The sequence below is a fragment of the Drosophila tropicalis genome, unplaced genomic scaffold, assembly GCF_018151085.1.
Source record: "Drosophila tropicalis isolate 14030-0801.00 unplaced genomic scaffold, ASM1815108v1 contig_158, whole genome shotgun sequence".
Classification (NCBI taxonomy): domain Eukaryota; kingdom Metazoa; phylum Arthropoda; class Insecta; order Diptera; family Drosophilidae; genus Drosophila; species Drosophila tropicalis.
The window spans coordinates 8146302-8164989 of NW_027172602.1; the positions used below are offsets into that span (position 1 = coordinate 8146302).

At 38.2% G+C, this 18688-nt stretch overlaps 3 protein-coding genes and 1 pseudogene across 3 annotated transcripts; 2 read left to right on the forward strand and 2 right to left on the reverse strand.

The window, feature by feature from the left end:
* Window positions 1-232: 232 nt before the first annotated feature.
* On the reverse strand, window positions 233-8235 carry Hmt4-20 (Histone methyltransferase 4-20). Its single transcript, XM_068303607.1, has 3 exons — window positions 7886-8235; window positions 6537-7326; window positions 233-5850 (listed from the first exon to the last, which is right to left on the reverse strand). The coding sequence occupies exons 2-3, from the start codon at window positions 7311-7313 to the stop codon at window positions 2023-2025; spliced, it is 4605 nt and encodes a 1534-aa protein (XP_068159708.1). The 5' UTR covers window positions 7314-7326; window positions 7886-8235; the 3' UTR covers window positions 233-2022.
* Window positions 8236-8383: 148 nt separating this feature from the next.
* On the forward strand, window positions 8384-9518 carry SkpA (SKP1-related A). Its single transcript, XM_068303608.1, has 2 exons — window positions 8384-8520; window positions 8776-9518. Exon 2 carries the CDS (start codon window positions 8801-8803, stop codon window positions 9287-9289), a length of 489 nt encoding a protein of 162 aa, XP_068159709.1. The 5' UTR covers window positions 8384-8520; window positions 8776-8800; the 3' UTR covers window positions 9290-9518.
* A 725-nt stretch (window positions 9519-10243) lies between these two features.
* Window positions 10244-10850, forward strand: LOC137586862 (S-phase kinase-associated protein 1 pseudogene; annotated as a pseudogene).
* Window positions 10851-16763: 5913 nt separating this feature from the next.
* On the reverse strand, window positions 16764-18259 carry Or92a (Odorant receptor 92a). The gene is made up of 3 exons (XM_068302247.1): window positions 17511-18259; window positions 17246-17444; window positions 16764-16979 (listed from the first exon to the last, which is right to left on the reverse strand). Exons 1-3 carry the CDS (start codon window positions 18251-18253, stop codon window positions 16764-16766), a joined length of 1158 nt encoding a protein of 385 aa, XP_068158348.1. The 5' UTR covers window positions 18254-18259.
* Window positions 18260-18688: the final 429 nt, after the last annotated feature.

Genomic DNA, 18688 nt, shown 5'->3' on the forward strand with positions numbered 1-18688 from the left:
AAGCCCCTTTCCCCATCCCCCCATGGAAATGCTCTTTACATAGTTCAAAAACTGGCAAAATTTAAGAATTACATTTTTCTCTTGTTTTAGTTTATTTATAATGAATGTTTGTCGTTTTTTTTTTTTTAATTTTGTTTTTGTTTAAATTTTGTTTTCTAGTTCTTTTTTGTATTTTTGTTTTTTTTTTTTTTTTTTTTTTTTTTGCTGCGGCTGCTGGTGCTGTTGTTGTTGATTTTCGGATGACTTAAAAAATAAAATACACAGTATGTAAATTACAATTATATATGAATATAAAGTATGTTTGTGTTTGTGTGTGTTTGTGTGTGTGTGTGTGTCTATGTATAGTAAGTCTAATATATAAATCTTTCATACATATGGTATATATATATCTACATATATATTGTAAGCATACTACACAATATTAAAATATATAGATATATATTTGTATACATATGTATGCATTAAAATAGAACAAAAACAAAAACTTTGTAAGAAATCCATAACTAAATAAAATGAAAAGTGAATTAAAATTTTTTGTAGCATGCGCTCGCCCTCTCTTTCTCACTCACACTCACTTTCCATTGGCGGCGCGGCATTTTGTCTCAATTTTTTTGTTGTTGTTGTTGTTGGTTTCTTTTGCATAAAACTAAATTAGTTAATTATAATTATTAAATTATCAATTAATACAGCTACGAACACTTATAAACAAAAGTCTAATCAATATGATGATGGATGTTGGTAGGGGAAGGGGTGTAGGTGTAGGTGAGTCATAAAATCAAATGAAAAATGATGATCTTTATATTTAGAGATAAAATATAAAACAAGAATTTTGCATATAAATAATTTAGAGTTAATGCTATATGAGGAAGTGTGGATTTGTTTTTGTTTATTTTTTTTTTTTTTTTTTAGAGGGGGCGTGGTCCACAACAATTTCATTGTAATGCCATTATTTGTTTTTTATATATATAGAGTTATGCAAATCATTTTTATATTTTTTGGAAATTGTTGTTTCAAATTTGTTTCTCTTTAAGTTTTTGTGTGTTTTATATACAACTGTTTTGTTTATTTTTTTTTTTTATTATTGGCATTTTTGCTGGATTCCTATAATATATATCTATGTATATATATATATATATATGTATAAGGTTTATATATTCTATATATTTTTTTGCTGTTGTTATATGTATAAAATAAAGTTAACTGTTAAATTGTAAGGCTGCTAAAAACCGCTGCTAACTTGCTTTGTGTTCCGCGCTTCGTCGTCGTGCATCAATTTCCTTTTTGTTTTTTTATATTATTTGTTTATTTTTACACTATTTTCAACAAAATTTCAATTTCAATTCATAGAATTTCTTGTAAATCAAAGTGCAGATATATTTAGTAATTTGAAAAACCCTTCAAAATCTGTATAACAAACAAGACTGGATCACTTTTAATCTTGAGACAAATCATTTCAATTATAGCTCGTCCTTGGCTGCTACTTAAATCAGCTTCAGCTATCTATTTATCAACTCTTTGGTTTTCCATTACTGAATATATCTACTCTACTTTGCTTTCATCTATTTTTGCATGCATGAGAATGTGTATATGAATATGAAATCTGTGTTGCACAATGTAATTTAAACAATCTGTCTCTATATGTATATGTATGTATGTATGTGTGTGTTTTGTTCTCAACTGTACATGATTTAATTCTAATGTTTTTGTTGTTGCTGCTGTTTCTTGGTGTCCACCACAAATTGGTTTATAAACATGTATATATTGGATGTAAATATTCTTTTATAAAACAATTCAAATTACAATCGAATTGTGTAACAAAAAGGCAAGTAAGTTGGTTGGTTGGTTGGTTGGTTGGTTGGTTGTTAAGTTGCTTGATTGCTTCTTTAACAACAAACAACATTGCAAGCGGCGGCGGCGGTGGCGGCAGCAGCAGCAGCAGCAACAGCAGCAGCAATTTTACCATATTTTTCTAGCCACATTTCGATTTATATGGCAGCTAATGGTCAGGAGATCAGTCAATGGTTATTTTTGTTGTTGTTGTGAGCAGGATGAAGTGGCGGCAGTATTTTGCTGTTGTTTTTGTTGTAGTTGTTGATGATGATGTTGCTGCTGTTGCAGGTTAGCAAAACCTGTTGGTGCCATCAAGGCACAAGTGCCAAATGTATGTTTAGGTAAACTAAGAAAAGCTCCAGCAGCAGCTGCTCCAGTTCCTGCTCCTCCTCCCCCACTACTCTTTTCACCTCCAGCAACACCAGCAACAGAACAACAAGTGCTAGATACGATTGCCTGGCCCTGGACAGGACTATTTGATGCCTGCTGTTGTCCTTTGGCTGTATATTTACCTAAATAATTATAATAATTATCGGTACCAACACCATTTGGAAAATTATATAAATTATTGACGGAAGTTCCAGTTGATGATGTTGTCGTTGTTGTTGGTGGTGGTGGTGGTGTTGGCGATGTTGTTGTTGTTGATGATGAGGATGATGCTGCATGTGGCATAGCTGAACTGGTGGCGGTGCTAGTGCTACTATTATTACTATTGCTGGTGGAATTGGCTGAGGTATTCACAGTCATGCTGGTGCCACTGCTGCTTGTGTTGCTACTCTGTTGGCTGCTGCTGGCATAGGAGGCATTAAATGATTCATCACTGGCGCTCACGCCGCTGCTATTTATCAAATCATCGACACCACTGGCTCCACCAGATAGACGATTGTTGTTGTTGGTGGTGGTGCCAGCGCTGCTGCTGGTTGCTGTGGGTGGAATGTCTATGGTATGCGTCTCATTGCCAAATATAAGGCGTAAACGTTTCTTTTGTGGTGTGCCATATACTGATGATGATGATGATGCCCCAGCAACACCACCATTTACGACTGCTATTGGTGAGGAGCGTCGATTGCGTTGCTTTTTATTCTTTTTTCTCTTAAAGTTTTGCCGCTGTTGCTGCTGATGATGATCATCCTGCTCTGGTTCAACCGCTATAGAATTTTCCTGATGATTTTCTTCTATTGATATTTCTTGTTCGATCTCTTCCTCTGCCATTACAAATTCTTCTTCAGGGTCATCTTGCACTGGCTCTGCTTCAACATTATCATTGTTGTCCTCGTCACCATGATCATCATCGTCTCCATCGCCATCGTCATCATCATCATCTTCGTCGTCATCATCCTCATCATCATCATCATTGCCATGCTCAGATATGCCCTCCATGCGTAAAATTTCATATTCTATGCCATTGCCAGTAGCAGAGCAATTACCTCCATTTCCATCATATTCAACATCGTTTTTAAGTAAACTTTTTTCCCTTCCACCGGCAAGTCCTCCGATTGTTGTCCCTCTGGCTGCTGTTCCTCCGACACCAGAAAGATTACTTTTATAATTTCCCCCGCCTGTTAATCCCGCTTCAGACAAGCCGCCACTTCCTCCTCCTGGGCCTGCTGATCCCACTGATCCAGCAATAATTCCATTTTGTCGGGCTATCAAATGTCTATTATCATTACTTAAACTGGTGCCCAATTCAATAACCTCATCCAAAATGGGTGATCGTTTCATGCGTAATGTCAATTTTAATCGACGTTCAGGAGTCTTGAGAAGAGGTTCAACTGTGCTGCTACTGGAGAGTATGGAGGATGCTGCTGGTGTTGACGATGAAGCGGCTATTGATTTGGTTGTGGTGGTTAAACGTTTACGACCACCACCACCACTAGCTCCTCCTGCTGCTCCGCCGGCACCAGTAGGATAAGCATTCAGGGCATCGCTATGTATATGCTGAGCAGCGGCCAAAGCGGCGGCACGACGACTGCGTTTATGCAAAAAGGCTTCAGTTGGTGCTGTGGTTGCTGCTGCCGTTGCTGTTGTTGTTGTCGTTGTTGCCTGATCAAAGCTGGCCAATAGATTCTTTTTAAAGGCAGGCTCCAAATGTTGTTGTTGTTGTTGTTGCTGCATCTCCGAGGCCGAATTTAACTTTTTATGATTATGTCTAACATTAAGATTAGTATTAGCAATAGAATTAATTCTACTATTATTATTATTACAATTTGTAATCGTTGCTTTGTTGCTACTGTTGTTGTTGGTGTTGGTAGTATTATTATTATTAATAATGTTGTTGTTACTATGGGCAGTGGTTCCCGTTTCCTCATGCAATCTGCCTAAGCTATTTCGCGTCACACGCTGAGTCTGTTGCTGATATTGTTGTTGATGCTGTTGCTCCAACAGTTGCTGTTGTTGTTGTTGCTTTTCCATCTCCTTTTCCTTGCTTAGCTGCAGTTGCTTTTCCCTTTCATCGCATTCATTATGTTGCTTTTGCCTTTCACTGCGACGAAGTTGTCGCTGTTGTTGCTGCCGCTGCTGCTGTTGTTGTTGACGCTGATTTTGCCGCTGTTGTTGTTGTTGTTGCAAAGCAGCAGCGGCTGCAGCCATAGCCATAGCTGGCTTATAGCGTGGTACCAAAACCACAGCCGCTTTTGTTGGTGGCGGTGGTGGTGGTATGGTTGTGGTTGTTGTTGCCGATGCTGCGGTTGTTGTTGTCACTGCATCTTCTGTGGAGGCTGTAGAAATGCTGCTACTGGTACTATTTACACGCATGGATTTACGTAAAGTACTTGAACGACCACCACCATTCAATTCCGTCAAATTTGTTGTGTTGCTGCTGCTGCTGCTGGTGGCAGAGGCGGTGACGGCGGCAACTGCAGCAGCAGCAGCAGTGTTACTAGTGCCAGGCTTTTGCATATTGGCCATTTGTTGTACTGCTTCAGCTCCAGTACTGGCATATTGGAATTGTTGCTGCTGTTGTTGTTGCTGCTGCTGCTGATGATGGTGATTATGATGATGATGGTGATGATGATGATTGTTATGATGATGATGATTATGATGATGGTGATAGGCATTATTGGCCATTATCATTTCTGCATCATATTTGGTCATGCCCTTCTGACGCAACTCCTTCATGGTCAATGGTGAGACAACAACATTCGTCACTGGCTGTTCCGTTTTGTTGTTCTTCCCCACTAAATTGCTGATTGCAACAGCTGCACCGGAACCAGCAGCTGCTGTTGCCGATTCCTTTGATGAGGTGGCTCCGCCACTTGTAACCACTCCCGTTGTGCTTCCTCCTCCTGCACTGCTTGGGGGATTACTCTCATTATTAGACGAATCATTGGTGGTATTACTGCCATTGCTATTCGATGTGCTATTCGTGCTATTGGCTCGACTTTTAATACGATTAATTCTATTATCGGTTTCACGTAAACGATAACCACCACCGACTGTCGTCCCACCGACAACTGTACTGCCACCAACTGTGACCAGACCCATGCCAGAGCTAAGACCACCCAATAGGCCCATGCCATTCACATCGTCCAGTCCGCCACGTCCATCGTTATTGCGTTTGCCGGCAAACGCACCAGTGCCACGCCTCTCGCACGTTTCGCACTCACAATACCGATTGCTATCGCCAAAGAAATCTTCACCATAGAAGCAGGTAATCTCTTCGCCCACCTCAATGTCACGCAACACCTTCACACATGCTGTATCACGTCCTGTGGCCAGAAACTTACAATTCGCCCGACAATCATGATTGATATACGCAGCTGGTCCCAGCCAAAGTTGAGCGCAGTTCTTTCGGCAGCTATACATCACAGAGAAATCATTTTTGCCCGCATGCAATAGGGCCGCCTCCTCCGACTCGGTCAATTCGGCTATACAGCCGACAAGGCATTCGATTTTCTCGTTTTTCGACCAACGTTTTGTCGAATTGATTTTTGCTCCGCGTTGCTCTTCCAACGAATAGCGGTAACATGCTTCAATTGCAAAACCGCTGTCTTTATCGAATACACGTAAATATCGCACAATCTAAAAAGCAAGAAAGAGGGAGATAGCCAGTTTTAATATGAGCAAGGGTTTAGGATAGAGAAAGAGATGGTCATTTAAAAAGGAAGAAATTCATAAAACGGAAATTACTTCTATAAGGATTATTTAATAAAAAAAACCTTGGCAAACGCAACAAAAGGATTATATTTCTTCTGGTTGAGCTCAGTCATCAGACTTGGAAGAACCAATTGTTCACATCGACCAAGGCATTCCATATACAACATTAAAATTTATTGATAGGAGCTATCATGCTATGTACATATACATACATACATAACATAGTACAAACATACATATGTATGTTCATTTAGTGGGACTAGACCATAACATACACATACAATCGAAAAAGAATAATAAACAAAAGATCATTTTAAAATAACAGGTTTGCGTTGCGTCAGTTCTCTGAAATTTCAATACAAAACCGAATAAATACTTTAAACAAATGTTTGTTGTTCGACCCTAGAAGATATAAACAATTTTGATATCAGAGTTGCCACCCTACATGCACATAGACGTATTTATATATGTGAATATCTACAGTGTTAGTTAACACTGTAATGTTGTAACATTTGCAATTACAACAAACTCTTCTTACTCTTTCTATTTGGTGCAGTGGTTTTCACTCGCTCGACTATTCAATTAAATTTTGTTTGTTTTTGTTTACTTACATGATCATGCAGTCGCTTGGTGGCTATTTTATTCTTATTCTTTAAGTGCCTTGGTATCCATGGACCATCGTAGATTCTCTGTATGGCCACATCGTAATTCTGTGTATGTATAAAATCGTCAACAATTGTTTTCAATTGTTGCGTATCCACTTTAAGCGGACGAAAACGGATATTCATTTTATGCGTTTGAAAACCAAGATGTGGATCTAAAATTAACGATGTGGCGAGATCATCATTCTCGGATAATTCCCGTGGTGACATTCCAGTCGATTGGGATAGGCGACTAACGGCACTAGCGCTTCCAGTGCCATTGCATCCATTAAGAGTGCCAATAACGCCTCCTCCGCTTCCTCCTCCTCCTCCTGAACTGCTTCCATTGGTTTGATGATGCGAATGTTGTTGATGCTGTTGTTGCGTTTGGAAATGGGAATGCAAATGGTGTTGTTGCTGCTGCTGCTGATGATTGTTGCTACTATTTGTATTTGTCGCCGGTGTCGTCGTCGTTATTGTCGGTTGCTGCTGGTGGTATTGGAGGTGGTGGTTATGGTGGTGATTGCTGTTTGCTGTGGGTGCATGGACGGCGTTATGGCTTTTGTGTGACATTGACGACAACAAAGCCGCCGCCGTTGTTGTTGTGGAGTTGCTTCTGTTGTTGTTGGTGTTTGTGCTGTCGCCGTTGGTGTTGTTATTGTTGATGATGGCGGTGGTGGTGGTGGTGTTGCTTGTATATCGACTGCCAGTTTCACCACGTCGCGTGTGATTCGAACCAACGACCATTCTGTAGGGCAATCTGCAAAATTTTTTAGGAATCAAAATATATCTGTTACCGGCCGTTGCAAATTTTAAATTTCACACTGTTATTTGCAATAAATAAAAGAGTTGCCCAATCGATTTTCCCCCGGTACTGAGTTGTCCAACACTGACTGACTAAGCCTGAAATCGAAATGGCAACTAACATAACTCCTCTTCTTGTCTTCTCCTCTGCACTCTTTTCATCACCGCACCGCACCATAACCATCTTTTACGATCACTCACTCTCCTTTGCCTCTTCTTTTTTTTCAAAACTCACTCTCGCTCGTTAGCTTGCTCTCTCCCTCTCTCTCTCTCAAACAAAGAAACAAAAGATGTGAAACGAATTGAGAAACGAAACAAAAAAAAAAAAAATAAAAGGAAAAATTTATTCGCAAAACAGAACTTTTGGTTCAAAACAAAACGGCAAAACGACACGAAGTTCCGGTTCAAAACAAAAAACAAGACGAAATTAAATACTCCAAATTTATTTATGCAAATACCCCGAAACACTTTTGCCAAACCCCTCCAGAACGAATACCAAAACATTATAAACTTACCACACGACGACAACGACGACGGCCAGCGTGCGTATGTATGTACATATGTAAATTTGTATGTCTCTTGTTCTCTTTCTCTTGCTTTTTTGCTCTTTCTACTTTTTCATCTGCTCCTGCTGTTCTTTTCTGCCACTGCTTCTTTTACGGCTGCTGCTACTGCTGCTGAATCTGCTTTTCTCGTTGTTAAAGCGCGCACATGTCGATCTTTGTGTATCTGACTGCTTTTATTTAATTATTTCGACATTTAATTCGAGTTCAATTAATTAGTTAAGGGTTCTTCTCTCTTCTTTTTCTCGGTTTTCCGCGTTACAAACTCACTTCGCACACACAGAATAGAATAGGGTGAACAAAATAGGGTGTCTAAATGCAATAGGGTGTACAAAAATAATAGGGTGCGCTTAAAAGAATACTGGGCTTATTAGGGTGAGCATGTCGATTTCGTTTACCAACACTGATCATATAACAGCATCATTTGCGAGCACACTAAATCGTTAGCAAACACTTACCCCATATTAGCGAGCACTTCTACGGAGAAAACCTATATTTTCGGAATACGTAGTAGGATATAATTATTCCAATATTAGCTATTGAATTAGAGAAAATTGTTTTATTCACGGATTTTTTTATCTGACAAGGTGAGTTGCCACTCGATTAATGTTGGGAAGAGAACAACAAAAACGAACGCAATGTAACAAAATCAAAATAAAATGTAGTTTGAGGCAGTTGCGACCATTGTGACGTCCTCTACATGTATATATATACATGTATGTATGTATATGTGTATGTGCATACTAAGACGCCTAGTGTGACAGGGAAAAGAAAATTTTATACATATATGTATGTATATATCTGTAATATTGTACAAAATATTGTATTTTGTTTCTCCATAGAGCCAAAAGAAGCAAATATTTCAACATGCCTAACATTAAGTTGCAATCATCGGATGAGGAAATCTTTGATACCGACATTCAAATCGCGAAATGCTCTGGGACCATTAAGACCATGTTAGAGGACTGTGGCATGGAGGATGATGAAAATGCCATTGTGCCGCTGCCCAATGTGAATTCAACCATCTTGCGCAAGGTTCTCACATGGGCCCATTATCACAAGGATGATCCCCAGCCCACTGAGGATGATGAAAGCAAGGAGAAGCGTACAGATGATATAATTTCCTGGGATGCCGACTTTCTTAAAGTAGACCAGGGAACCCTGTTCGAACTAATATTGGCTGCCAACTATTTAGACATCAAGGGCCTTCTGGAGTTGACTTGCAAGACTGTGGCCAACATGATTAAGGGCAAGACACCAGAGGAAATACGCAAAACATTTAACATTAAGAAAGACTTTACCGCCGCCGAGGAGGAGCAAGTGCGCAAGGAGAACGAGTGGTGTGAGGAGAAGTAGGATGACCCCAAGTCCCCTAATTAAGTTTATCTAAGATTATATAAAAAAAAAATCATTAATAAAACCCCCTTCTTTTTGCGCCTATAATGTGTGATGTCTACATACGAAATAAACGATATGAAAGTAGAAACGCACTTCTATATCTATGAAGATATAAATAGTATGTAGTATAAAAAATCAGTTAAATAATTTTTTGTTTGAAGAAAATAAACATGCAATATAAATAAAACGATACCATTTGATTAAGCGAACGTCAAGCATCTGAAATTTACAAAACATTAACTCGTAAGTATTTGTTCAAGCTTCTGAAAAATTCGTGACTCAGTGTTGGTAAACGTAAAACTATTATAACGTTGCCGTGGTTTGTTCTTTATTTTTGCAACTAGAAATACAATTTCAAAATTTGACTGGCATTTGTGTTCTGTACACTAAATGTTCGGCTTTCAGGTAAATATTTATTACAACCTCGAGATTACTGTGTTGAAATGTGGAAAATGGTGTTGGCAGACGCCATTTTTACTTCAGTCAGTTGTTTTATTTAGCGCGTTGTTTGAACTGCTTTTGCAGCCGAATAAAATATTTAACTAGATTTGTTCTATATATTTAATAAATATTGTAAACTCAACAGTATTTTCGTTTTTAGAGATAAGTGCGAACAAAAGTTTCAAAAGCCCGCATATGGCAACGCTGTCCTAAAATTTATCAGTTTTTTTAGCCAAAATGAGCTATAGTCCCGCTAAAATTAAGAATATTCTTTTGTTAATAACACAAAAACTAGGAAATAAATCGCCGAGGCGCACCCTAGGTCTTGTTCACGAGTCTTTTACCCTTTCGTTTGATTTATGTACATACTTTTAGACTGTTTTGGGCCCGAACAGCTTAAATAAATATTTATCATCAAATGTATCAACAATTTGACTTTGGCTTTTGCCAACCCTGTATATACTGTAAATACCCAAAACATTGCTACAAATAACAATTTGACTGTGATAATATATTAAGTTAGATTGCGCCAGGTGCTGAGCAATTTCTACACAAACCCTTTCTATTCAACATGCCTAATATTAGATTGCAATCATCGGATGGCAGAATCTTTGAACCCGACATTCACGTCGTGAAATGCTCTGGAACGATTAAGAACATGTTGGAAGACTGTGGCATGGAGGATGATGAAATTGTGCCGCTACTTAATGTGAATTCAACCATTTTGGAAAAGGTTCTCGACTGGGCCAAATATCACATGAATGATCCCCTTGTGGAAGATGAGAGCGAGATGGGCAAGTTAAGTAGCGACCCATGGGACGATGACTTCATGGAGGTCGAGGTGGATACGCTCTTCCAACTGATAGCAGCTGCCAACTACCTGGACATCAGCGGCCTATTTAAGTTGTCCTGCAAACGAGCAGCCAACTTGATTTCGGATAAGACACCAGAAGAAATACGCAATATACTTCGCATCTAAAATAAATATCACCGCCGCTGAGACGGAGCAAGTTTATTATAATATTAGAATTATTATATATTGTTGAATTATAAAATGCAATGTCAAATTTGTGCCAAATCAGCCATTTTGATCAATTTAATTGTGGAGCAGTGTTGCCATTTTGGCTTATTTTAAGCTAGATCTGGATTATTTCAAAATGAAATATGTAGCTTGGAAAGTGGTTAAAATGCTTATAGCTTGAAATCTAGCTTATTTCAAAATTCAAAAAGCTTATTTTGGTTTTAAAAACAAACACACGCACACACAAAACACTCGTTGGTTTTTTTTCTCTGTTGCTCAAACTTGAATGAATTCGCTTTATCGATGAGGTGTGTGTCTTGAATTCGCTTTGCAAGTTTCTTGTAAGTTGGCGCTTAAATTTGAAATTGTTGGTCAAAAAGTAAATTTCAATTGGATAAGTGTGCGTGTGTGTGTGTGTGTGTGTGTGTGTGTGAATACTCATTTTCAAAATTCTATAGTCTCTGACATGTTGAGTTAATTAAACATTAAAGTTTCGGCACGTATTCGACACACTTTTCGCAGCTCATGCATGCTAATTGAATTTTGTTTGGATATGTTTTGCTTACATATTATCAGCCAGCTGCATCGTTATCCTTGGTGGTAAATGATGTGTAAATGGTAAATCGGATTATTGAAAACAATTGCCTCGCAATTGCATTGAAGTTTTCTATCAATGTATTTGCAAAGTTATTCAGAAATGAAAGCAATTTTTGCAAACCGAAATTTAACATTCGAATACATCTTGAGAAACATTTTTTGTAGCTTTACATTAAACCTGTTATGTATTTTAGAATTTGCTTTTCTTTTTCTGGTCCAATTTGGCTCTAAACTTCAAAATTATTTCTACTTATGTATATCTCTTGGATATTTGATTGTTCGATTAATCCATTAAATTCGGAAAAACTATTGCCTACATTTGGGCGTTGAAATATACTTAAGGGATTGTAATGAAGATCCATTGAATGTATAGTATATGCTCCGATTAAGGTACTTATAGGTACTTAAAAGTACTTATTAGATTATTCAAGAGTACAAGACTTGGCTGTCGATTTCTAGTCCGATTTAATATCACATTTATGTGTGTGTGTGTGTGTGTGTGTGTCAACATGGCGAGTTATTAAAATTCGTGTTTCCATTAAAATGACAATACGCCAAAGGAGTACGATACATCAAAAGTAAAAGGGAGAGATAGCCAGAGAAAAGTTAGGCCGGTAGGCGGATGGAGTTAGAGGTTTGGTCTAGTCTGCAGGGGTGGCGGTATATGCGGGTGGAAAATGATTCTTCAGATGCTGCTGCTGCTGTTGCTGTTGCTTCTGTTCCTTGCAAACAAAGGCCAATCATTTCATTCACTTGAGTACGTTCCGTTTCTCTTTCTCTCACTCTTACGCCCTTTCAATTACCATACATACACACTCTTACACTAATACACACGCACACACACACACACACAACAAAGCAAACAAAAAAAGAATCAGAAAGAGAGAGAGAAAACACTAAAGGTATGCCATGCAAAGGTAAGCTAATGCCTTCTTCAATTAACACAACGAATTTGTTATACCTTTCTAAAACAAAACATGAAAATTCCTTTTAAACAGTTTTCATTTGTATCTTTGCACAATTTACATAGAAAATGCAATGAAATTAAATTTCAATCGTTTTTAGTTTAAGCGCAAAATGTTTCACTTTTCGAGGAGTGAAAATTTTCTAAAATGTTTTCCAACGATATGAAATGAAATTGTGTATATACCCTGCTTTTAGCAAAGTGTATTAAAAAAGGATTCCATTTTTTGTGCCTTCTGCCCAAGAGTAATTAGTGTGCATTTCCGTTTTTTTTTTCTCTCCCTCTCTTTCTCTCCCAGTGTGTGTGTGTGTGTGTGTGTGCAACATTTACTTTTCCACTTCGTTTGCGACAATCAAATGTTACAAAAAGAAAAAGAAAAGAAATCAAGAAGGAATTGAAGAGAAAAGTGGAAAAGAGCTGGCGGAAAGCTGTTCACCTAGGCAGCTTTTCTTTCAGTTCTTTTATTCCGCCTTCGCGTAGATGGTTGATGTTTCGTTTTTTTTTTTTTTTTTTTTTGTAGAACGTTTTGCCATGACGAACGTGACATTGAATACATGCGCCCTGGCTTTATCTGTGCACTTTGTTTTGATCCTTGGGCTGCTTCCTCCTTCAACTGCTGCATCTGCATTCGCCTTAGTTTTCCGGCTCATTCTCTTATTGCTAATCTTTCTGTAATTAAGGCTGTCACTCCATTACAGCCTCCCCACCTCCCTCCATCCATCCATCGCATACATCCAAACGTTGTCATGATATTTCTGTCTGCATACATACATACATACATATAGAAGGATGTGTCTTCAATTGGACTTTCATGATGTTTGACTGTTGCATATTCTCCTTGGTTCAGGGTTAAATAACCAAGAGGACTCTTCATTAAGCAGCCAAACAAAGCGAAAAATTTCAAGACACAAAACAAAAAGCCAATGACATATTGTCATTATCTAGACTCTTTTGTAAGAATGAGTAAGTAGCTTTACTTTTATGGGAAATACTACTCACAATCAGATCCAAGACCTTAATTGTTACCAAAGTTGTTTAGTTTTGAACCAACTTTAGACTTATTTATTCCAAATGATTTTCCTGGGCAGAAGAGAAGATTTATGTCTGAGATCTGCGAATGGTCGACAAGTCCTAGGGGAACAGAATAGATGATGTCGTAGGACCATTTGAATTTCTGTTTCTATCTCTAATTCTGTAACTCGCTCTCTTTCTTTGCTTTTTTTCCATTTAGATTTATTTGCGTTGAGTAACTTGTTTGGGAGCTAATCTTCTCGACACTTACTATGTGTCTCCGAGTTGTGTGTGTGTGGTACACGCATCTATCACTTGGCTGTTTGTTGCATGCAACATATTTTGTTTATTCTGGCGTTGGGCGAAAATTCTTCTATTTTGCCTATGAAAAATGAAATTTGATGCAATAAACTATACCACATTTTACCCTTTCCTTTCCACCAAACGAAAATACATTGTGCCTGGCTATATTTATACACACACACACACACACATTTGTAAGTGTGTGTGTCTATGGATGAAAGTACTTAGATATTTTTATATCAGGACACATGGGCGTCATCAAATGAGGGGTACTTACTACGCACTCTTTGTTTTTCTGAGGTAATTCTTATAATAATCTTTTTTTGTCATTAATTTGCATCATCCAAGTACAAATTTCATAAAAATTGTTTAAGCCAAGTTATTTCATGTGACACCCTTGGCATCGCCTTGGCCTACGCCCCTGGTATCTGCAGTGTGCACAGCTGCTGCATCATTACCTCATTGCCTTTGCCTCTTGCCTCTGCTACTTATTGTTATTGCTGCAGCTAGTTTCGAATCTTCATTAGCACTTGGCGCGAGTAAGTTTCAACATGCTGCGGGGCCATTGACATCAATAATAGAACCAAAAAAGAAATGAAAAGAACCAAGACGGAAGCCGCCTTTAACTTCAGTCCATTAAAAAAACATGCAGTGTGTATATGTTTCTTGAACAGTCATTAAAATCGAGCAAACAATCTTCTTTACATATGGAAAGTGCGAACTTTTGATGTATATACACAAGTTCTCTCTCTCTCTAACCCTCTCTCTCTCTCTCTTCTTTCTTTCCACGGAGATCTATTACAATCTTAGATTCATAATAGACTGTTAGCTCAAAGTTTCTATGGCTATAAAACTTTTTTGTTTATAAAAATGTTCATAGAACTAACAAACATTTAATAATCACTAAAGATTTGCATACTTTAGGGGGTTCATTTCATCCACGCTGTTGTTAGAGGTTAAATTATAAAGATTTTACTACTCCGAAATTGAAAAATAGTTTTTTTATTTCAAGAATTTCTTTGATTTTTTTCAACAAGTGAGAAAGAGGCAAATTAAATTTATGTTTATTGAAACGATATTAACTTAAACCTTTATTTTCAACCTGTCACTTTTGTGAGTGTGCGAGTGTGTGTGTGTGTGTCTGCCAGCAATCTTAAATCTGGCCCACTCAGCCGCCAATTTTAAGTCGAAATACTGCAAACCACTCACTTTGCACAGACCGCAGGGGGAAAGGGAAAGGGAAAGAACGTGAGTGAGAGACAGAGCGATGCCAGGAAATCCGCGACTGACTGACTGTTTGACTGACTGACTGAGAGAATATACCTTAAAGTTAAGAAACTGACAGCAACAGACCATTAATATATGCAATAGCAATGTGTCATAATCTTTACTCACCGGGGACCCCAACACTCACGCCTTCTTAACCACGTCGAGTCACTCTTCATCGCCCACACACACACACACACACACAGACACATCAATTTTACTTTTATGGTTTATGCGGCGGCAAGTTCATGTGGTTAGCCAAGGGTGCGTGCTAATTTTTAATACTTTTGTGGGCTGACAGCAAACGCTGTCAGTCAGTCAGAAAGTTTTCTAAAACCTCGACTCTGCCAACTCGGGGTGGTGGATATATTTGGTCTGTCTATCTGCCTAATCACATGATGTGTGTGTGTGTGTGCGTGTGTGTGCGCGTGGTTTTAGATGACATTCACTTTCTTTAAGCCTCTTATCGATGGGCTATCACCTTCATCTATTTGGTCTTTTTAACATTTTTGCCTTATATATCGCTATATCAGTTGGGGGGAGGATTTTTTTTTTTTTTTTTTTGATTTGATTTTGTACATGCAAATCCTGTGGCAAGCTGGCCGGGCACGTCTCATCCTACATGGATATCCTTCCCCTATATTTAGTTCTGTTCAGTTTGCTTTCTCGTTCCATTGCATACTTTTCGGTGCGTTTTTCGCCCGCACTTTTGTCCTTGTCAATATCTTTTGGTCTGTCCATCTGCCAGCAGCATATAGCATACATAGCATGTATGTATATATGAATCTTAGGCAAACATTTCCACACCCCAAAGGAAAAGAGAAGGAGAAAGAGCAAGAGAGAGAGAGAGAGAGAGAGAGAGAAAGGAAGACAGATGAAAAGATTGAATCTTTATCTGCAATTGCTTAAATGCTTAAAAGACACCAAAGTCCAAAGAAGACAAAAAAATGCTGTCTCCCATTTCTCGTCGTCTTCTATTCCTGTCCAGGCTGTTGCTGGTCGTCCTGCTGCTGCTCCTGCTGCTGCTGCTGTCAATCTCAGTGTCCCACAGTTGGCATTTCTTTTTGATTTTACTGGTTTCGTTATACCCTGCCTCAATTGGGTATACAAATTCAAAGCAAATAATGTACTTAAAGGACTTTAACCATTCCTTAAGCCAAAATAACCAAACAACTTGAACTTATGTATCGATAAGTTATCGTCGATAACACTGAAATTTAAGATGATTCGATTAATCATCTAGATACACCTCGGTTGTGATTAATTTCTTCTCTGAAATAAGTTAAAGAAACAAATCATTCTTAATCCAAAAACCTTTTTGAGTTAATAAATTTCAGAATTCTCTTTTAATTGTGCTAAAAGCTATTAAAATCGATCATAATCAGTGTTGGAAATTGCCAATGAATTCTTTTTTTGTAAACCAGTGTGAGTTAAGCAAAAGTCATGGGGAGAAAAGTTAACTATAATCTGAATCTAATCTAAAATCTAAATCCTTCAATAGAGGGTATTATATGGTCGGCGATTTTAGTTCATTTCGTGCTTGGGAAATTCATTTCTTGCGTTTTTCTTTTTATTGTTGTTTTATGTAAATTCAATTTTATTTTGCATTTTGTGCATTTGCATTCCACTTGGTTGGAATATCCTCAAATACTCAAACTGAACAGTCAACATCTGTGTGCCAGTTAATTGGCCAACAAACTATTGAGGACACAAAAATTCAATTCTCAATTTGATGTATTAATAGGAAAATTCTTCACTTCATTTATCATCTGAAAGGATGGGTCGTTTATTACCAACAAACAAAATCGAAAAACGAAAAATACATATGTTCAACCATCATAATATGTGGTTCGTAGTAAGGCAAAGAATTGATATGACATGCTAATAACTTTCATAAAGGTATTAAACGATATTGGTGGAAATGTGGGTGGACGAATCGAAGCTGGCTTCTGGCTGCGCATTATAATAAACTTCAGAATCCGCTTATATTTACTGCTGCAGGGCAACCAATTCTGATTGAAGGCAGCATGACCAATACGAGTGCTCTGTAAAAAAAAGTAAACGGTAAAATTGAAAAGGATTACATCGCGATATATGTATATAGAGAGAGAGAGAAAGAGAGAGAAAGAGACATATGTATGTATTTCATTTATGTAAATGCAATAAAAGATTACCTCACATATTATTAAATTCAATTTAAACTGATTTCGGTTATTCGATTTTAGTTTTAGTTCAAGCTTAACTCACATAAGTCCATCTCTTACTGATCTATATCCTTTTCTACAACCATTTATGTACTTTAAAAACTTACCGATGAAATCATTTCATCGCCATAATAACAAACAACAAACACTTGAACCAATGAGGCTGAAAAGAATATGAAATATAGAACGATATCCTCCACATTCGAGGCGGTTATTTGAAAGCCAGCAAAACAAATAACCAGAGAGGCCGCTATGAAGTTCCATAATATGGTAAAGCTGAAAATATTATTGACTTCCTCGCTGAGACTATAAGAAAAGGAAACGACGATGGGATAATTAGTTTGTTAGCTAGAGAAAAGCGAAGCGACTTACTCCAAAGCCCTTGAATGGTAGACGGCAAAATTTTGCACATACTTGACATTCTCCTCATCAGTGTGTTCATCTCCATCGTAGGCCTCTAGACTATCGGCCATATAGCTGAAGTGCATGGTCAGTTGGGTGATTGTGGTGATGAGTAGCAGATCGACGCACACATAGGAAACACCAGCCACATAGGCACAATGGGCCAAGCCCCAATAGGAGAACCAATAGACTGTTAGATCGGTTTCAGCATCATACGGAAAGTAGATATGGAACCCGAAATTTCTCTCAAACATCTCCGACCCCATGAAATAGTATTTAACTGTTGCCTTTATAGCCGGGTAAAAACTGAACGATGATGTGTATGTCATACAGAGTATGGTGAAGATGGTCATCACACGATTCATATGCCGTTGATAGTAGGTCACATGATATGCCCGTTGCGCCTGCACGGTCATGGGAAACAGCTCCTTCAGATCATCGAGCAGTTTGACCAAAGTTTTGCGATTCACTGTCAAACCAAATTGCTTGAAATCGGCCATGAAACTGAAGCCAATGCAGGGGGCAACGGCTGTGGCCTCCAGCAGTGTTGTTGTCGATGTTATATGCACTATGAAATAGGCTATCTCACCGGCCACATAGGCATTGAAATTGAGGAAACCCAACACGAGATAGGCACGCAGCAAATAGCGCCTCACGAGATTCTTATCCCGCTCCGAATACAAATCCTCGCCAATTGTCTTATAGAAGGTCATGGGGAATCGTGTCAGATCCTCGAATGTTCGCAATTCATCCATTGCCTTTGGTATCTTCTTTCTAAACCACAACATTATGGACGACAATGCACTTTAGTTGGCTTTTCTCCTGCAAATGGGCTCAAGCTTGAGCTTTTATATGCCATTTTGGGTGGCTCGTGGGGCTCGAATAAAATTCTTATGAGGGAAGCGAGTCACTTGAAATCATCATCTATGTACATATATGCCTAATAATTACTTAATTGAATTCTAGTGCAAGTAATCACATACACCTGGCTAACCTGGCATGGCTAGTCAAATATTTAGACCGATAAATGCGCCTTAGAATGAATAAACAGAAGCATTTAGGCTGACTAACTAAAGTGTGATATAAGGGGTGACAGGAGTTCAGACATGATAGTCAGATGGATTAGCGGCTTTTACGGATCAGGACTT